Raw genomic sequence first — 22,319 nt, 5'->3', positions numbered from 1 at the left:
TAGCGCTCTCTTCTGTCCACTGCGTGACACCAGATTCGGACTTCTTTTGAGCGTTTTCTAGTTTAACTTTCAAACGTTGTTCATTTTCTACCAATGTCCTCTCCGTTTCTTGTTTTATTTTCTCCTCCTTCTGCTGTGTATTTCACTGTTGTTTTCTTTCTTTCGATGCAATTACATTTTCTTCCCATGCAAGTGTTTGAGTTTTCTTCTTTTCTGCTTTTTCTTGGATTCTTTTCCTTATCTCTTTCTCTTTCCTCACAGGGCCCGCCACGCCCTCTCATACATCTCATTTGTGTAGACACCCCCCGTTATTCCTTCCCACCATGCCTTTGATGACGTCATACAGCTCCCGCCTCTGCTGCTCCGCCTCTTCTCCTGTTGCTCTGTTGTTGAAAGCGCAGTATGGCCGCCCAGGCTTGACGATCAGATCTACAAACGGTCCCCTTGGATCATTAACAAAGCTCTCTATGGACTGATCTCCCAGGTCGTCTTTCCGGGTGAACAGGACCATCAGGTGCTCCTCCGCCCCGGGCCCAAACAGGTCCCGCAGTCTCTTGACCGCGTTCCGCTCCTCCAGGGTGAACCGCCCCAGCTGCAGCACCAGGAGGATGGCGTGGGGCCCGGGGGCGCTGAGGACGAGGCTCTGGGCCACCTCTTTCTTCAGCTCATCATTACTGACTCTTGTGTCAAAGAGCTCTTCAGTGTCGATGACTGTGACCCGTGCGCCCCTGTACTCACAGCTCACGCTCTTACACCCCGCCGTCACTGACCGTACTGAGGCTCTGACCTCAAACTCTCTCCTCCCCAGGATGCTGTTCCCGGTGGCGCTTTTCCCTGCTCCAACTTTACCGACCAGGAGTATCCTCAGCTCTCGGAGCCGAATCCAGACAAAAAGACCTGAAAAGGAAAGAGGAGAGAATCAGGACCCACAGGACAGAGACACATTCAAACCGCCCGCGCCCCTCCACCCGCAGCACTGCGTGATGTATCGCCAGTTGTTGTGTAATATTAGGTACATAGCTGCCAAGGTTTTAGATGGCTATGTGTGACATTTTTATAATTTCAATGTAATTGTGAGTGATATTTCAACCACCATGAGTGACACTTCCTCACGAACAAAATCAAGCAATAAAGACAAGGAAAACATATAAATATCAGAAATATTGAGCAACAAGAAACTAAGAAAATGTTAAAACTGAAACAGAAATGGAAACTAGTTCCCTTGAAAACTGATCATAATTTTGGGAATATGCAATGCAACATTTGGTTCAGCCAATAGGTTTCAACAGAGATATTTAACCCCTCTGTGCGAGATCACTGTTACCTTTTCTACAGTAAAGTTACAACACTACCGTGCCGCACCTAGGCTAGGAAAAATAAAAAATAGTGCATCTGTCGAAGTCCTTGAGAGAAATATCTCTGTCTGCTCAGCCGGCTGCATACTCTCTCACCTTTTTACATAAATCTTTGTCAGGGCCTTGACTGACACTAATTCCAGAAGCGCCACTTGCCTTTTCTAACAGAGAGATAATGCGAGTATACATTTCCGACATTACTTTTGGAGATTGAAATATTGAACCCCAACGGATTCTTCTCCCTCCTTCAACCACTATTAAATTATCTAATGGGAGATTGTCCAGGCCTTGCCCTGCTTCTACTAGATAGCTGTCTAGGGTTACGACCAACGGATATTGGTCGCTTACTTCACGGGGGAGGACAGAAAACTTTGCAACCTTATGCCAGATTTCAACTTTTATTAAGATATAATCAATTATTGTTGCCTGACCAATTCTATCAAAGGTGGGATTCCCAGGATTATCATCAGGGAACGGACCATTACATGCCCTTAGCGAGTGAGTAAGGGTAAGAGAGGTAAATTGCAGGACTAGTGGAGTCCACCCCCTTATCGGATAAGCGCTGGATGCAGGGATTGACCATATTGAATCCTCATCACTGGTAATAGATGTTGACAAGCCATTTAGAGGTTCAAAATGGCAATTAAAATCCCCACCGATTAAAAAATACGCTTTCCCAGACAGTGAATTGAGAAGAGCAGCCAAACAATCTAGCATTGGAGAAGTCTGCCCATACCTACCTGGCCGAGAGTAGACATTAATAGAGGCCATAGTTTGGAGATTTGTGTGGGTGAGAAGAATACAGAAAATGTTGGGGGAATGAGTATCTGATCTCTTCACCGTACAGCCCAAATGGGTATCCACCCAGATACACAAAGCCCCTAAAGATGCAAAGCCAACTCTATGTAATGATTTGACTGCCCAAGTTTCTTGAAATAAGCAGATCTCGTGGGATTCTATAAAATCACCCCAATCGGGGAGATTTAACTTAGCCATTAAGCCTGCAATACTCCATGCCAGGATCCTAGGGCAATATGGTCTCACTTCCACCTCAATCGGGGGTTACCTCCATTTCTCCCCTATTTATATCGTCTAGGGCCTCAAAGTTATTATCAGCGGTCCCTAGTGTTTGAGGACTTAATACCACCTCACTAGTTGTGGAAGTTTTATTCTCGGGTGCGTCTATGGGTTTCGTTGCCTCCCCACAATCGCTAGCTTTAGTGACTATGCTAAGCTCCTGATTCACTATCTCATTACTTGGTGTGGCCTGTCGATTTATTACCTCATTTCCCACACTGAGAGTAGCATTACACAGCTGTTTAGCCGTGATGGGTGAACAAGGGTCTGTTGGAGTCAGTCAATCCACCAGGTCCAGTACACTAAATCTATTACTGAGGAGGATATTGCAGTGTAGTTCCTATATTCCCAATAAGCTCTGCGCATTGGAATAACATAAATGATAGTTTAGACGTAGGACTTACGTCGACTGGGTCTCTATTGTATATGTTGGACTTAATTATGAAATGCCAGCTAGCTCAGAGGTCACTAGAAACTTTCTTGAGTACACAGGAAGGGATTAGTTTTTGACAACCGCATAAACATGACAACTTTGCTCCCTACAGAATAAAGAGTATACCTCCAGAGTCGCGGAAACAATAGATAGCTATTTTACTCAGTCAATCGTGCATGCTTAGTGTCCCCAGAAGTGCAGGAAAACAGAGAGACGGGCGTTTTCAACAAAAGAGGTTATTTATTGAACAGTCTTCTTTCTCAAGCAAGAGAAGTGAATTGCTACAATTGCAATACTTGTCATAAAGTAAAGTGTGTACAGTAAAAGGAGTATTATGAAATAATACTGTAAAAGCATGGTATAGTTTCTGAGCCATACGGCATTTAAAATAGATCAAATATATACAATGACAAAATCATGACTAAACATACTCAACTGGTGCTTCTAATACACACCTACACCGGTATACCTAGCCTAAGCCTTGTACGTGGGAAGGAGTAAGTGAGCAGCAGTTTGAGTTAAGATAGTTTCTGCCAAGATTCTGAATCAAGAATTCTCTAAGGGTCTAAACAGCTCCGTACCTTGGTTATAGAATGAAGGAGGTCTTGTATCTCTCTCTCAGGACTCGATATCCCAGCAACCCACAAGGGTGACAAGGAAACACTGGAGCTGGATTTCTCATCAGGAGAAAAGACAGCGTCTCTCTCAGTGCATCAATGGGAGGGTCGGCTTCCTTCGGCACTCGCTACAGCAGGGCGCCAGTCAAGTAGATAGCCGATCTGCTCCAAACCACTGTGTGTTTTGCTAAGGCAGATGCTGGTATATTTATACCTGGAAGGTGTCGAGTTTGATGTAAGGTTGGACATAAGACGTCACTAAGAACTCGCAGTTCTTTCAGGACACCAGGAGTTCTAAGACAAATCAATACAGAAGCAGGGGGAATTCCCGGGCTGCTGGAGGCTTGGTTTGTTTAATAACACGTTGTGCTTTCTAGGAGTCTATGGGAGTAGCCTTGCCGTATTTGGACTGCATTGGCTATGACTTAATATGGGTAAGATTCTTATGCCTTTATAAGGATATGATTTGATATAACCACATAAGGGCATAAATCGGGAATATTTAAATAGGGTCCTAGATACGTTTACAACAATATTAAGTGAAAAATAAGTACTGTAGTTCCCTCCTCTACTGCTGGAAATACCTCCCTGGGTTCTCCCTTCCCAATTCTTGCCTAGATGTCCAAATCTCTCCATAGTGGTTGGGGGAGGATAGAAATAACTTAAACCAAAAGTCTGGATACTGGTTCTCGTCCTTTGGTGAGGCCACTCACATATGTGTTGAATCCTCTGTCCCTAAAATTAATCACTATGCAATCGCCCGCTAAGTCTTTCACTCTACGACCCACCCAACTTACTCTAAGGGCAAACAAGATTTGGCTTTGCACATTCGGTGGCAGAGGTCTATTGTTATTCAGCCAATGAATCAATGTACTTTTCTAATTCACTATAGGATTCAGCGTTAATTTTGTATAATTCAGGCACCCCGGTCAGTACAACAACGTATGGTGAAGATTCAGGGGGTAAGTCAATGTATGGCAGAAAATGCTTAGGTTTGTCATATGGTTACTACGTTTCTATATATTGTGTTAAGTTAGCATGAGCTTATTAAATGTTTAAACGCAATATTTTCTTTCAGCTTGAGTTTGCACACGACACCTAATTGTTATTGTAGCTTTCAACCTAGACGAAAGATGTGATTTATTTGAGAATAATATGTTATTGCTCTAGTATCAGTCGTGCTTGGTACACTTGGTACAACTGTCTGCACACCGAGAACTGCACACTCTAAGAATAACCTAACACAAGGTTGCTGAAGGCCTGATCCTCGCACCACGTTAGACATAACACAAATAATGTTGCTGCCAACATTGGGCTCTACGCGGGTTTAAGATACAGTTACAGGGAATGAATCAACACACTTGATGCTTCGCATGCAGAGATCTGGTAGCGGTTGATGTGATCTCCTCCTACTGAGAATTAGAGGTATGGGTCCGCCCTGCTAGAACCCAGATGAGACCATCTTAGATATAATATAATATGCTAATTAGGGTGCGCGAAATATAGGTGATACAGAATTCTATTTATTTTTGCATCATAACATGCTATCACCTTTTGCTTACTATGGATTAGTGACTATGCTGCTGACTCTGATTTTTATAATATGTATGTTGATATTATACAAGATACTGCGTTTGAGAATGCTGCATTGAAAAATAAACATTTCAAACTTGCACGTGTATTCTTTGCCTCCCAGTTTCGGTTTGGAATGATTATATAACGAAAGAGTGTTCATGTGTTCCACGATACCTGAGGTACCCTAAGTTCATGTTCTGGATTGACTAAGTCATTGGTAAGTTATTACTACCAATGAGACACTGTAGCTAGCTTGGTAAGGGGATTTCGAAAACAAAGGTGAGTTTTGGATCATCCTAACTCACCCAGGTTCTAGATCTCTGTGCACAGTTCTGTGGGAGAACGGAAACCATGCTACATGGCGCCCATACGTTGATTGGTCTTATATCATGACACTTGAGTAGTATATCATTCAAACCTTAACGCCTTCATTCCCGTTTCCGGAAAACGGCAGTGTCGGAAAAACCTACCTATTTTTGAATTAGGTCTTTTTCAAGCTTGAATCTATCTGTAAACGGTTTCTTTGAATTACTACCCAGTTGTGCTACAAAGTAATCTTTGTGTTTTCGCTTTCCTGTGCTGACATGGCACAAGCCGTGGACATCCCGCAGCATAGTCGCATTGCGGTGCGTGACCATTTGCAGACTTATGATGTTCCTGTGGAAGGCTTGGCTGTCGTTCTGGTGGTGAGTGCGGAACATGCTTACCCGTACGAACTGTTTTATTAGTGGGTGACATTTCCGCCAGTAGACGCTAATTCTGGAGTGTTCCATTCATACACTGCTTCAGCTGTACCAGCTGCGCATGCTCCGTACAGAGCACTGGAGGTTCCTATTGATGCTTGGCAGCATGGAGTTTGGTTTGGTGGCGCCCTACCACACACTTTATCTGCTTCGAGGTTAGGTCCTTTGTCCATTCCGGGCACACCTTGGCCCGCTTTGGCTGGATTCACTCCTCACCCTCTACGCGCCACTTGTAACATGGCTGATCTGCGGCGGCTTCATGAAGTCGCGGTGGAAGTAATTAGAGCGCTTGTTCATTACACTAGCCGTAATGTTCAGGACGCGGCCCCTAGGGGTGCACAACTTCGTGCAGAACATGCTGGTCTGAAAATCAATCCAGTCATGGTGAATTCCGTGATGGGTAAGAAGCCCCAGGACAAGGATGATTTTCCGTTCTGGCTTGCTGAGAAATTCGGCCAGCTGGAAGCTGTGTTTCCCAACACGAGTCCGGGTGATAAACACCGGATTCTTACACTAAGTTTACCGAAAGATTTGGCACCTGAACTTGTTGACTGTGAGACCTGGGGTAAGACATTTGCAGCGGTCTATTCGAGGTGCTATGGCACCCCGTCTGTGACCAATCTAGGTGCGGTCCTTAAACATGTTCAAGACGAACACGGACCGGAGTCGGCTGTTGAATTGGGTATGCGCCTGTGTGGCTCCTTTGATGTAGTTTGCGATCTGATCCTTGCGAATGTCAAGGGGGATGCAGTGAAATTTCAGGTTGCTAACGCATTGGCGTTGGTTCCCGAGGCCGAACGACCCCGACGGTTGGCAAGGATAATTGTGGCTGCTTATAAAACAGTTGGCCGCAATGCAATGGGGGTTAAAGCTTTTCCTGATAAAGAGAAAAAGCAGCCCCAGAGTCAGACATCGGAAACTAGTGGTCAACAAAAGTCCAAGAAACAAAATTGGCCTAAAAAGCAGAATCAGGGTAAGCAACAACAACAACAAACACAGGTTTCTGCGCCTGCGTCTCCGTTGCCTGCGCAATCGGAACGTGTTTATGATTTGCGCGACCGCGCGATGATTACATCGCCTGAGAGGTTTCAGGCTTCTGACCAACATTCTCCTCGTTCCTTTCAGGACTCATCGGCTCCGTCAACCGGTGGTGGAGGGGGCGGCAGGGGCCGGGGTGGCCAGCAAGGACGTGGTCAGCCCCGCCCACGTAACAGTGGAGAGCAGCAGGAAGGCTCTACGCCCAAGAGACCACAGTTTGCCACGAAGAAAGTCGCCGCCCTGACAGCGCATCGTTATGCCCCAGATAGTGAGATCCGGATTCGGAATCTGACGTGGGCTCTGACCTTGCTGGACAGCGCAGCCGAGATTACCATAGTGAGAGAGGCCCTCCGTCCACTGTTGAAGGTGACAGCGACTGATACTTATGTTGTGATTGAAACTGCTGATACGCATGTTGCTCCCCCTGAACGTCTTTTTGAAATTGTCCTGTTAATTGAAGGTGACATGCAGCGAACGGTAAAAGGGGTATTTTGGGAAAATCTCTCGTCTACGTATGACATTTTGCTTTCGGAGGCTGACTGGCCCCCACCTTTTGTTCTCGCAGCTCCGCGAGGGGAGGAGGTAATCCTACCCAGTTTCGCGCACACTGTGCCGAGAGTGGAAGCGCTGCATTTTGCAGAAGAGTGGGCTCTAGCGCTTGCGCCGGCTGTGTACCGTAATCAGTGTGGCTGGGATAAATTGTCACCAAGCCACGAGATTCCTTTACGGTCTCAGCCGCAGCCTCAACCTCAATATCCCATACGGCGTGAAGCCAAAGCTTCAGTCGCGGCTATCCTTGAACAATTGGAATATCAAGGTGTAATTGAAACGTGTGTGTCACCGATGAATAAACCCCTTTTTACTGTGAACAAGCCGGACGGCTCATATCGTTTGGTTTTGGATTATAGGCATTTGAACTCGCATTGCCGTAACTGCGCAGTACAGAATACTCATGGCTCTGCGTTAGTGAATAGTCTTGAGCGTAAACGGTTCAAAACCACGCTTGACATTTCCAATGGTTTTTATGCCCATAGATTAGACGGTCTAAGTTCCCAATGGACCAGTTTTACATGCGGCGGTGTGCAAAAAATGTTTCGGCGTCTCCCAATGGGCTATAAGAACAGTCCTGGAGTATTCTCTGGAGGGCATCGACCCAGTTGCTTGTTCGTATGTGGATGACATTTATCTCACGGACGACGATCTTTGGGAGCATCTGTGTCGAGTAAATAGCATAATTTGTAACTTTGCTGACATAGGTTACAAGTTTAACTTTGCAAAGTCGCACATTGCAGAGTACACAGTGTTGTTTCTAGGTTACGAGCTTAACAACGAAGGGAAGGGTTTAGCACCCCACTTCCTGGAGAAGTGCGCACAATTGCGCTCTCCGACAACACTGAAAAAATTACAATCTCTACTGGGCTTTTTGAATTTCGGGAGGACTTACATTCCGGAATATGCCCAGCGTATCAAGCCTTTGTATGCTTTGATACAACCATCATTTTCCAAATCATGCTGGCTGCCTGAGCATTCAGCCATTCTGCAGTCATTGCAGGCTGATTTGCTCGCTTCTGAATACTTACAGACTCGTGATAACCAGACCAACCTGGTGATAAGAATTATCCCTGGGGCGGTGGGTTTCACGTACCTGACTTTTAATGAAGGAGATACAGTACCTATTGCTTACAAGTCACACTTGTACACTTCGGCTGAATTGCGCTTTTCTACTGTGGAAAAAGTTTTAACGGCTGTGCAGATGGCGATTCTTAAAGAACGAGCCCTGGCACTAGGAAAACGCATGTTGGTTGTTACCCCGTGTCCTGCCTTAGAGGCGGTTACGAAAGCCAGTGTACCTAATTCCAAAGCTTTGCACCCTCGGTGGATTCAATGGGCTGCGTCCTTGACGTCCCAGGATGTCACGTTTATTTTTGACGCCACTTTACGGTCGCAGGAGTATTTACAGTATGAATTTGTTCATCCTGCTCCATTAGCAATGTGGCCATTGGAGGATTTCCATTGCATCATTTACACTGATGGTTCGGCGCAGGTTGCGCATGGCTCTAAACATGCCTACGTTTCCGCTTGCGCCATTGTGGTCGGTGCCATGGTGAACGATGAGTTCAAGTCCAGTGTCGTGCACACGCAGACGCTTGGGGACTGCACCGCACAATTAGCAGAGCTTCGTGCACTGATGCTTGCATTGGAGTACGCTGATCCTAGTGTGACGACTTTGATCGTAAGTGATTCTTACTACTGTGTCCAATCTTACAATGAAAACTTGTTCTTTTGGATTCAGAATGAATTTCGTGACTCCAAAGGTAGCACAATAAAACATAAAATGATCTGGGTCCGAGTGGCGGAACTTAAAGAGAAGCTGCCACTCGTGTTTGTGATTCATACTCTCGGTCATCAGCGCGTGGGGGTCCACGCTGTTGGCAATTCGCTTGCTGATGAAGCAGCGAAGTCAGCGGTATCAAAATACTTAGTTGCAGCAGTCGCGAGGTCCAAAAGCAAAATAGATGATGACATCTTGGCAGCTGTTGCTGCAACAGAGAAGGGAAGTAAATATCCTGCGGGGTTCCCTTCTAAATACACATACCACTTAAGTCCCGATAAGGTTCCTTACGTGAAAATCCCTGAAGTTGGCGAACGTCTAGTTCCCAACTCGGATCGCAGGGCTGCTTTGATTACAGCGGCGCATGAAGGTGTGGCGTCTGCGCATGCGGGCGTCTCAGCCACTGTAACTCAGCCACAACAAAGGTTCTGATGGCGGGGACTGTACAAACAGATGCGTTATTATGTCCGTCAATGTGACATTTGCCAGCAGATTAAACCTTCAACTGCTGCGCGTCCGCCTCAGACACAGTTGTACATCTCGAATAAACCGCTTGGATGCGTTTATTTGGATCACTGCGGTCCATTTTCTTCTGATACTGCATACAAGTACATCTTAGTAGCAGTTGATTCATGCGCACGCTTTGTGTGGGTATGGCCACATCGGAGCGCTGATTCACGTACTGTCATTAAGGATTTGTGAGTCTTTGTGGGAATTTTTGCCTGTGGTACCTTCCATTTGGTGAACAGAGAAGGGGGTTCCCCGTGGGTATCTTAATGATGAAGGCAGGAAAAAAGGGGGGAAGAAACCAATTATAGAAAGGAAGAAAACCCTGCCTCAGGATATATAGGCCCTAGCTATGGGGTCCAAACTGATATATATGGAGGGGTGATTAACCAAGGGGTTGACGGCACATAGCAGAATCACATGGTCGAATCAAGAGGACTGAACAACTTCATTTTATGAAAATATATTTTTTATTTTTATTATTATTTTATGGTACAAAAATTACTCTTATTGTGGAGCAAAATAGATATTAGTTATGATGTATCACAGATGCATATAAAAACAGATAGATTTGAAGGCAAAACTTTCACAACAGTTCATCCTACCCAGTAACAGCCTCAATTCACAAGCACATACTCATTCATTTCAACCCTACTTACACTCTCTCTCCTAGTTACATACACCAATCACTCTCTCATTCATTCTACTTTCCCTTGCATTTATAACACATAGGTGATCATGTCGGGATGTTCATCCTGGTAGTTGATTTTTAGCTACGGGTCCTGGTGTTATGCGGGCAATAGCTGTGTTCCAGGGGACATACGCCTGGAACACAGCTATTGCCCGCATAACACCAGGACCCGTAGCTAAAAATCAACTACCAGGATGAACATCCCGACATGATCACCTATGTGTTATAAATGCAAGGGAAAGTAGAATGAATGAGAGAGTGATTGGTGTATGTAACTAGGAGAGAGAGTGTAAGTAGGGTTGAAATGAATGAGTATGTGCTTGTGAATTGAGGCTGTTACTGGGTAGGATGAACTGTTGTGAAAGTTTTGCCTTCAAATCTATCTGTTTTTATATGCATCTGTGATACATCATAACTAATATCTATTTTGCTCCACAATAAGAGTAATTTTTGTACCATAAAATAATAATAAAAATAAAAAATATATTTTCATAAAATGAAGTTGTTCAGTCCTCTTGATTCGACCATGTGATTCTGCTATGTGCCGTCAACCCCTTGGTTAATCACCCCTCCATATATATCAGTTTGGACCCCATAGCTAGGGCCTATATATCCTGAGGCAGGGTTTTCTTCCTTTCTATAATTGGTACCTTCCATTTGGATCAGGGTCCGGCTTTCGCCTCTAAGGCGTATAAGGATGCTATGGTTTTGATGGGGGTCCAAGTCAAGTTTTCAAGTCCCTACAGGCCCGAGGGCAATAGTGTAGTTGAACGAATGAACCGCGACTTAAAGCAATCTTTGACAGCTCGAGTTATAGGCACTGGCAGAAACTGGTTAGCCCACCTCATGGGCGTGCAGCGTGCGCTTAATAATCTCCCTAGAAGGTACCTGGGTGGGCGGACCCCGTACGAAATGCTCTTCGGTATCAAGATGTATGTCCCTGACCTCGATGGGCTGGACTGCAAGGCCCAGGCCACGGCCTTTGACGTAGATGAACATTGCAATGTTTACAGAATCTACAAAAGACCAGAGACAGTCTTGCAAAGGAACATTTGCCCTCCACATCGGATGATGCGCTGCAGATATCGGTAGTTGGCTGGCTACCCCAAGTTGGAGAACTGGTTCGAGAGAAGATCGATAACAAGAAAGAGTTTGGTCCATCATATCGTGCACCGGTTAGAGTTCTTGGAGTGAAGGGCACAAGAACAGTCATTTTACCACCACCTCCAGGTCGTAAGGAAAACAGATTTATTTCTATTGACAATGTCAAGACACACAGGGTGGCCGCTTCTTCATAGCATGACGCCGGCTGTATCCTGTCCTTCCATGGTGAGGCACTCTGTGCTAGCAATAACATCTGGTGCAGAACAGGAGGTGTCCCTCGAGATGCCTGCCATATCCAGTCCTTTATTAAATACTATTCCTGTTACTAACATTGATGAGCTGAACTACACTTATCCTGCTGATTTATCGATGCCTGATTTACAGACCCGTTTGGCAGACCAATCCAGATTCTCTTTTGACTCTGTTTGGGAACTTTCAAAGAAACCCTCAACTATTGCAAAATATGCCAAGTTATTTAAAAAACATTTTTTGATTCCCCCATGGACTTACATTTGGTTGGTCCTATTTTCATTTTACCTTTTTATGTCAATTTGTTTTGTGTTTTATTTTTTCCGCCTGATCGATGGTCAATACGTTAAAGAAAGAACAGGAATTCGGTACCTAAATGGAACATTGGCCCCTCTTTCCTCTTCACATTCAGCGCACAGACTGAAACGAAACTTAAATACAGTCAACATTACTGCTTGGCCTGTCCTTGATGGGATTGTGTGGGATGCGGTTAGGTTTCAGATACATGGGCCCACTGAAGTGATTAATGTTCCAAATGTGCTTAGAGTAAACATGGGAGATGTGATTAAACAGAATATACGTTCTGATGATTGGGATATTCAGGCCGTAGAAGCATTATTCTCTGATTTGAAGTATTATGCTGCCTTCGATGCTGAGGATCTGTATTCAGATTCTACTAATTATGGTGATTTGTTTTGTTTTCAACACTATGGTAATCATTTTTTACATAAGACAAATTCCAGGAGGGTTGCTGTAAATTATACACAATGGGAACATTGCCCTGCTCCATTAGGAGGCAGCTCCAATACGTTTCTGAAAAAATACACTTATTTTACAGACTTTAATCAATCTAATCCCGAGTCATTTTATTTTAAAATGACACAAAAGTCCATGTCCAAAGTTAGACTTACCGATACAAAATTGCTGTATTCGAAGTCCTTTCTAGACAGGTTGGCTGTAGATGGCTACGAGTTTTGGAAAGGAACAATTGACCTTAAATCGGTTTGGGGTACCAAAGGTTGGCAGGTACAAGGCACTGAGGCTTTGCACCGTGCATGTCTCATCCCGAATCACATGTTGTTTTTAAATTCATCCATTTTCCAAACAACATGCTTTGGATTGGCTACTTCTAAAAAATTAAATACACCGACCATCCCAGATTTAGAGGAATATTTAGGTTGGGGTAATTTTACTGATTTGTCCATTCATGAGTTGCAAGCTCTTTTGCAAAATTCATCCTTTAACATTTCCAGTTTGGATTCCAAGGGTTGGCTGATATGGCATAGGAGTGCTGATTCTTGCCAACACCGTTTTCTGGGTTTGGCTGAAGGGTTCACAGAAGTCAGACCCGATCCCCGTTTTGAAGAAGACTATACTGTCACAACTTATTCTGTGGGGAAGCTGTGTCAGAATTGGTTACAACATTCCACACTAGCTGCAGTTAAACTACATCTGTCTCAATTAAATGAGAATGTGGATTTAAACGATTTTATAAAAGGCCCAGCTAAAGGTACATCTAAACGATGGCTGTATGCGATTTACAATGAAATTTGGAAAGTTTCCCAAATTGAGGCTGCTAAACGACTGAGAGCTATTGATCAAGCAAATTTAGAAAAGGTGCTTGCAGTTGTCGATAACAGTATTAACACGCTTTCTTCCCGAATTTACACGGTAAACAATATTGTGCCTTCTGTTGTTGACATTGTACATGATGAAGTGTCCGTGTTATACCATGGTCAAAATCAATTGCGTTCTGTGATGCAGTTTGCTTGGACACTACAGACTCTGAAGTCTGGTCGAGTGCCTTGGAATTTTATGAACGTCTCATCACTATTTGCCCCATTTAATTTGACTGAAAAACAGCGTATGCTATCAATGAGAGATGCATCATTTTCTATGTTACACATTGAAACATTAGAATCCTTGCCCTTTTCTGTGGCTGAGGTGACTGCTGCTACATGGCTTATCCATGGTGTTATTACCTTACCTTTTGCTCTGTATAAATTTACAAATTGTATGAAATATATGGCTATAGGGCGATATGAACCATTAGGCAGTGCTTTCCTCCATGAGACATGGTCTTTACCATACACTTACAGATGCCTAAAAGAGGGAAATGAAGTGAATCTGAATGGTGAAGAATGTACACAGTCGCCTTGAGGTAATTGAAATCTTTATGGTCAAATATGTCCCCTACCGTGTACCCCAACGGCTCCATGTACAAGTTTTAAGTACATGTAATTTCCCTCCACAACCGAATCTGAAGACGCAAATACATTTGTGTCCAACGTTAACATGTCCTCTATCAGATCCACCATGAATGGATCGATAATTCAGTTCCTAAGTATGCCGTGCCACCGTCTTTACATGGTGCACTTTCACGTTTTTCCTGGCTCTGCCGAGCTAGGCCCTGATTTCTGCCTTCGAGCCACTTCTGTCTCTGCCTCTGAAAGCTGCAGCATGGAGATGCATCCCTGACCTCTGCCTTACTTCCTGCCAAGCGAAGCGGTGCCTGGCTCGGCCTGGCCTGCCTGCCAGAAACAGTATTTTGCCTTCAAGTTATCAGCATAGCCAGCTCAGCCTCCTCGAAAACACATTCCTGTCTAGTGATTTAGGTAAACATATCCCCGGCTGCAGAGCAAAGAGCAAGTCTTCCTGTCTCCGTGCAAGTAATTCACAGTTCCCGTTGCCATAGTAGGCCCATGGCCCCGCACGTAGACACGTAGACACCTATACACGCACTAGCATTCAGTATAGTATAGCCTCTGCCCGAGAGACCTTTTACTTCAGATAAAACATCCTCCAAACATGAGATACCAGATATGTTATAGGTCCAGGTCGTACTGACATCCCAGACTTCTGTCTCCTTTACTAGTGCTAAATGTCAGACCCTTAGCTTCCTCCAGATGCACGTCAATCACACGTCACATTAGCTGCGCGCGCATTCAGGCCACAGGTTTCAGCTGACTCTGCAGAATTCTCTATGTAATCCACCCACTTATGACACTTTTCTGTGACGTTTCTAGTACACGCCTCTGTGCACACCCTTGTACACGCCTTTTTGCTACGCACATGTGTTCTTATCATATACATTTCACTTGTCATGCCTACTGTATCCACTGCCATTGTGTCATTTTACTATATATGTCATGTACTGTTAATAAATCGTTGACATCTTTCGGCCATCATCATTGCATACCCGACCCCTTGTATTGATGGAATTGATTTCCATGACTCGAGTCATTTATGATTAAAGCCCTTATGACTCAGACACCACGGACTCTGCCTCTCATTTGATTGAGCTATTCTTTATACCTGTCTGAAATTATATGGCAAACTCGTATACGGTAAAATATTTACCACATAATTTGGCGCCCAAATAGGGACCCCTCCCCCACCCCACGCGCCGGTGATGCGTCGCAGGCCTTGCCCCCTACCACAGCCGTGACGGACCCCATGCGCATCTGCAGGTTTTCCTGTATCTCCCTCAGGCCTACGGAGGTGACGGAGACTGCGGTCGACATCCAGACGAGGCGGTGAGGAGTGCGGAGGATCCCGACCAGAGCCCAGCCGAGAGAGCAGTGTCCGAGGTATCGAGAGGCCCACCTGTAGCGTCGAGGCGCATGCGTAGTGCGCAGCAGCAGCAGTGACGTCGTAGCGGTCCAGTCCAGTCGAGTTTCCGAGGCCTTCCGTTCCGTGCTTCCCGGTGAGTACCGTTGCTGGGGACGCATCAAGACGGGTGCATTAATTTGTGTCCGGTCAAGACGGGTTTGGGTACACAGATCCGGTCTGCACTGTTTTAGCAGTGTATCTGTACTGTTTAGCAGTGCATCTAGTATTCAGTTATTCAGTTATTCAATATTTTTGCTGAGTCAGTATTCGTTCGACATGTTTCAATGTGTTTTAATGTCGTGGTATGAGTGATTGTTTGCATTTCTTTACTGTGTTTATTGTGTTTGCGTCTAGATCGAGGTAGCAATGCCTTTGTTTTCAAAGTTACGACAGTTAGGAACTAGGAAAGGGATACTTGAAGAAGCAGTTCCCATCCCACCTAGGGACACTCCTGGATATTTTATGTACCACAAGCATGGCTTAGACGCTGTGTTGTATTTAGATTTGTGGGTGGACTACACCAATCATTTAGAAGAGCAGTTTAGATGGCCTGTTTCAGGGACATGGGATGCCGAGTGCATCATGAGAGTAGAAGAAGCATTATGGAAAAAGAAAGCCAGACAGTCACAGAAAGATGTCATTGGATTGTGGCGTAAAGAATCACATAGACGGACAGAGAAAGCACTCAGAAAAGCAGAGAAAAGTAGAGAGGATTCCGAAAAAGCTAAAGAAAAAGAACTACTAGAAGAAGGACAGCGAGTCAGAATGGAACAACACGACAGACAGAGTAATGCAATTATAACAGGACTGTATCCAGTTCTGGCCGAGGGCCTGCCCAAGGCGACCCCGGAAATACCGAAAGATCTGCCCCCTCCATTGGTTCCGACTAAATTACGTCATAAAAAGACCGCAGCAGACATTTTCCTTTCTTCCTATTTAGACGATGTAGCTCCCGCATATACCAATATACCCGTACAACCTGTTAACGATAATCTGCCTCCGCCTGCTAATAATCTGCAACCACAGATCCCTGCTGATCAAGCCACGACCCCTCCACATCACCAGATTCCCGCACCTGTTGTCACTTCCCCTACTGTTCCCCCTGTTATTAATCCGCTTAATCCCTTTGGGCCCGCTGCTACTCAGGGTTCAACCCCGTTACAGATACCAACCCTACAGTCAGGTTATGCTCACGCTTCCGCTTCAGGAGGTGCTACAGGAGGTTATCGCACCCCGCCACAAGTACAACGAATGACAATGAGAGAATTAGCAATGCAGCGTACACCTAAAGCAACCCCAGCCGAAAAGCTTAAAGAATATCTTACAGATTGCAGATATGATACAGTGCCTGGCAAAGTAGGACCCATGATGTTATCCTCATTACGTTTAAGACGTGTTACAGATTATTTGATGTTATAACCAGAAATGCCAGAACATCTAGACAATATATATCATTTTATCAGAACAGGAGAGAGACCAGAGTGCATTCGTGAAGCCATGGCACATCAGAAAGTTGAGACACAAGCTTTAATAATGCGATTTTTGATTAATTGTTTGATAAGGAAACAAGACCAACCAAGCTTTCCGCATGAAGAGATGGAGGGATTGTCAAAATGGAGTCAGAATATTGCAGAGTGTAAACATGATAAAGAGAAATGTATAGAGGCAATGACTAGAAAGATCCGTAAAGTAATAGTAGCAATACATGCCCGACGAGAGTCTGAAAGGCATCTCGAGTCAGACGATAAGGAAACCTCAGATGAGGAAGAACCAGAGAATACCGCAGAAACTAGAGACCTGTTAGCGTACGTAGGTAGAGAGAAATTCCCTAGACAGTATCCTCTTGATAGGCCCTTCGACAGACCCATTCGTTTAGAAAACAAGAAACGTTACCTTTGTCCGATACCAGAGCGATGTACCCTTGAGCATATTTTTCAAATTACTGATAAAATCCTGAAAGAAAGGGTAGGTTATCAAGAACTCAATACCTTACGTGATCAGGAACTAGCCCGGTCCGCAGTCCAATGGGCCGGGGATGACAGCATATATAAAGACGATTCAGTAGTGCAAACATTTTTAAGTCTTACTCCAGAAGAACAGTGACTGGCTGGTATATACATGACCCAACATCTCATTGTACAGTATGAAAACCAAGCATCTGATCCAGGTCCGTTATATAATCTATTGCAAGACTTACTCCTGAGAAGATGGAGAGGTCTAGGTACCGATTTAATTGACATCATTCTAGAACAACGTCACAAATATAGAACTTTCTTGACTCCACATCTTGTTTCTGTTCCACCCCCAGTAAGACAACCATATCATGGTGCCCTAGACAAACAGAACCCTTTACGAGAAGTACATCCAGTCAGGAAACCAGATAATACATTTGAACGCGTGTTTGTATACACGCCTATAACTAAAATGGAATTATTGGAAATGAAGAAAATAGTGCCCAGTCATGATAAAGACCCTGCAGGTTTTCACCGTGAAATAAAAGACATGTTACTCATGGGAGATTACACATATCCCAACATTATGAAAATATTGAAAGTGTTATTGCCTGCCGGTATTTACGAGAAACTCAAAGAAAAAGAATGGGAGGTGGGAGATAAAAAGATCAATTGGACTGAATTAGAAAACGAAGAAACTGGTCGAACCCCAGGTTTAGGTCTTGGGGACAAAACTAAAGCATTACCAGGATTATTAGTACAGGTTTTGCCAAGATTGTTGGCAACTAAAAAGGAGGACTGGAATGCAATCTCAGCCTGCAAACAGAAACATGATGAAGGCACTAGTGATTTTTATTCCAGATTCGAGAAATGTTTTATTATTAATAGTGGTCTGAAAACAAGTAGCGAGTCATACCCACATCTTTTTGTAACCAAATTAGTCGAGAATTCATTGCCCCAGGTTAAGAACCGTGTATTGAAGGTCGAGAGCACATGGCAAGCAAATATGCCTTCCCAAATGTTACAAATGTTACAGTACCACCAGAACAGAATTAGGGAGGAACACGATCACGAACAGAGGCGTATGAAAGACACGAAAATGAAAGTGCTAGTTGCTCAGTCAGTTCCAGCTGATGGTCATAAAAGGGGTACGACGCAGTCCAACAATTCAGCAGCTCCTGTTAAAGGGACATGCAACTATTGTAAACAGCCAGGTCACTATGTAAACGATTGTGCAGTTTTGAAACACAATATAGCTACAGGTAAAACTAAAGAAAGGCCGCGTCCTCCCAGACAGGACCAGGTCCAACAACACGTTCCGCAGAATATACAGCCTATGCAGATTCCACAACAGACCGTAGCGGTACCACAGCCTCAGCCCATTGCCGCAACACAACATGTCACACAGCAGATGTACCAGTATGCACAATCCGACTACCCCGATTATCAGCAGTACACATGAAACAGCCTAGAGAGGGAGGTTGGCTTGCCTCTTATTGAGGTTCCTGTAGATCAAGAGGGTCCTTATGTACATAGTCAGGTATTAGGAAAGGATAGAAAGTTCTTGATTGACACAGGGGCAAGCAGAACTACCATCAGTCATGACGAGGTTCCAGGGGCACCCCTCTCAGGCTCACAGAATGTTTCCCTTGGATTTTTAGGAAAGCCTATTGTTAATGAAGTTTCGAAACCAGTTCCCCTTGCAGTTGGTCCATTATCCAGTACTACAGATTTATTGCTCATGAAAAAATGTCCAGAAAACTTGCTTGGTATTAAGACTCTGAAAGCTCTAGGAGCTGTAATTTGTTGTTCTCCGGAAGGAGTCAGGTTGTTCCTTCGTGATTTTAAGGGACATTATGTATTGAGAGATTTTGATCCTAGGTTACAGAATGTACCTGCACATTTATGGGCAAAAGGCCCCACTGATGTAGGTTGAATGCACATTACTCCATACCGTGTCACACTCAAGCCAGGAGTTGTACTGCCACGAATCCGACAATACAAGTTACCACCTGATGCTGTAGTGGCTTTACTGAAAATCATTGACAACCTCATTGCACAAGGAGTGGTTGTAGAAACCGACTCCAATGTTTGTAATTCCCCTATCATTCCAATTCTTAAACGTACTGATCCGAATGCACCTCCAGTCTATCGATTAGTGATCGATTTGCGAGAGTTAAATAAATGCATTGTACCACAGTATCCAGTGGTCCCAGACATTTCGTCACTATTGACAGCTATTGATTCCGAAGCGACGTTCTTTACTGTAATCGATCTCAAGAACGCCTTCTTTAGTGTCCCCAATGATCCGGAAAGCCAGTACCTTTTCGGATTCTGTTTAAATGGCCGAAGCTTCAAATTTGCACGCGCACCTCAAGGATTCACAGAAAGCCCCAGCATCTACAGCCAAGCATTGAAACGACAACTTGACAGTATTCACATGCCTGCCAACACTGCCCTACTCCAATACGTCGATGATCTGTTGATCACCGCCCGTAGTGAACCAGAATGTGAACAAGCATCACTGACAGGTATGCATTTCCTGGCGGACAAGGGACACAAGGTGTCTCCTTCTAAGCTACAATTCTGTGCCCAGCAAGTGGTGTACCTTGGGCACTTGCTGTCCAAGTGGGGTAGGCAGCTGACACCTGAACGAATTCAGTTAATTGCACAATTACTGCAACCCAAGACACAGAAAGAAGTACGAGCCTTCATTGGACTCACTTCTTATTGCAGACAATGGATTCCACAATATGCATTTCTGGCCAAACCACTTATACAGTTGACAACACAGGAGGCAGCGTCTTCGACTGTTCTCCCTTGGACTCAGGAACATACACAAGCTTTTGACAAATTAAAGAAAGCCTTATGTCAAGCACCAGTTTTAGCAACACCATGTTACAGCAAACCTTTTACACTATTTGTCACAGAACGCGATGGCACAGCGTTGTCGGTTCTCACTCAGCTTCAAGCAGACAAACACAGACCGTGTGCTTATTTCTCGAGTACATTGGATCCAGTAGCCCAGGCCTTGCCTGCGTGCTTAAAGTCAGTTGCAGCAACAGCTCTAGCAATCAGACAAAGTGACTCCATTATATTAGGACATCAATTGACAGTACAGGTTCCACACTCTGTGGAAGTTCTCCTAAACAGAACACAGACCCAACACTTGACTATAGCACGACTGACAGGTTATGAATTGACATTATTCCAACCACACATAGAAATCAGACGCTGCAATACACTAAATCCTGCTACACTTTTACCATCAAGCACAACAGATCCTACTCCACATGACTGCGTGGATGTCGTTGACACAATTACGAAGCCCAGACAAGACTTGACAGATGTTGCATTACCCGATCCAGACCTGACACTCTATGTGGACGGTTCATGTATGAGAACAAGGACAGGAGAGTTAGTGGCCACGTATGCAGTGACCACTGAAACTGAAGTCATAGAAACACATCGCATTGACACCCTGTCAGCTCAAGCAGCAGAGCTCATTGCTCTGACTCAAGCCTGTATACGAGCCAAGAACCTGAAAGTAAACATATACACAGATTCACGTTATGCATTCGGAGTTGTACACGACTTCGGTGTCCTCTGGCAAGAAAGAGGTTTCTTGACCTCTCACGGAGCCAAGATCCAGCATGGTCCCCTCATTCAAGCTCTGTTAGAAGCAATACATTTGCCTACAGCCATAGCCATCATGAAGTGCACAGCACATACTAAGGTCACAGACAAGATTTCTCAGGGCAACGATTTTGCAGATCGAATAGCGAAACATACAGCACTGACTCATACTCAAACGACGGACATGACAAAGACTGACGTAACCTCACTGGCACATTGTATGACAGTTAGGGATCCTACACAAGATGTCATCGACATACAGACACATGCTACTCCAGAGGAAATAAAGAAATAGGCTGAACAAGGAGGGGTCCAGACAGACCAGGGATGGATGACGAGGGGAAAGACCACATGGTTTCTCCCCGACTCTATGGTTCAGGTTATCATCAACACAGCACATAGTCCAGCACATTTAGGAGAAAAAGCCATGTTAGTCAGTTTACAGAACCTTTGGTTCAACAAGCATTTACGAGCAGCAGCAAAACAGAAAGTGCGTACCTGCATGATCTGTTGTCAGTTCAATCCAGGAAAAGGGATTCCCGTAGAGCAAGGTGGATTTCATCCTCCCGACTATCCTTTTGAAGTCCTCCAGATGGATTATATCCAGATGGACAGATGCCGAGGATTCAAGTATGTCCTCGTAGTTGTATGTGCCCTATCCCGATGGACAGAAGCATATCCCGTCCCAGATTACACTGCCCCGACCACTGCCAAGCAGTTGGTTTGTGAGTTTTTCCCTCGATACGGTTTGCCCTGTGTCGTGTATTCAGATAACGGTCAGCCATTCTCATCTGAACTTATGAAGCAGGTTTCACTTCTCTTGGGGTACCAGTGGAAGTTTCACTGTGTCCGACATCCCGAGGCAGCAGGTCTCATGGAGCGACACAATCAGACTCTGAAAACTCGCCTTGCCATAGTGTGTAAAGAGAAAGGAGTAGATTGGATAGTAGCTTTGCCAGTTGCCCTTTTTTATATGCGAATGGTAGCCCATTCTAGGTCAGGGCTATCCCCGTATGAGGTGGTCTTCGGTAGACCTCCTAATATGTGGGGGACGCCTCTGCCGCGCAAAATAACCGATGTTGACAGTAATATGCTGACAGATTACCTTGCTTCCTTGATGTCTGCACTACAATCATGTCGTTCACAGGTTGCGGCAGCCTTCCCAGACAACACCGAGGTGAAACCACATGAACTGGTCCCGGGGGACGTTGTTGTAGTCCGAAATTTCGACCGGTCAAGCCCTCTGGAGCCCCGCTGGAAGGAGCCGAAGATCGTTTTGTTAACAACCAGGACTGCAGTAAAATTAGAGGGGAGGAAGTGCTGGGTACACTCCAGCCATGTGAAGCGTTTTTATGGACTTCCGCCAAAAACTGATTCCCAGAACTCTCACGTTCCAGA

General features: G+C 44.8%; 1 protein-coding gene across 1 annotated transcript in view; it reads right to left on the bottom strand.

The window, feature by feature from the left end:
* Nucleotides 1-225: 225 nt before the first annotated feature.
* The window catches only part of LOC147662777 (GTPase IMAP family member 4-like), a 198,824-nt gene continuing 176,730 nt past the window's right edge, over nt 226-22,319 (bottom strand). The window contains exon 3 of the mRNA XM_086950908.1: nt 226-897. Coding sequence (XP_086807034.1) covers nt 287-897 — 611 coding nt within the window. The 3' untranslated portion in view covers nt 226-286. The remainder of the gene's footprint in view (nt 898-22,319) is intronic.

Source organism: Lissotriton vulgaris, unplaced genomic scaffold (genome assembly GCF_964263255.1).
Source record: "Lissotriton vulgaris unplaced genomic scaffold, aLisVul1.2 SCAFFOLD_1058, whole genome shotgun sequence".
Classification (NCBI taxonomy): Eukaryota; Metazoa; Chordata; class Amphibia; order Caudata; family Salamandridae; genus Lissotriton; species Lissotriton vulgaris.
This window is presented reverse-complemented; position numbering and strand designations above follow the sequence as displayed.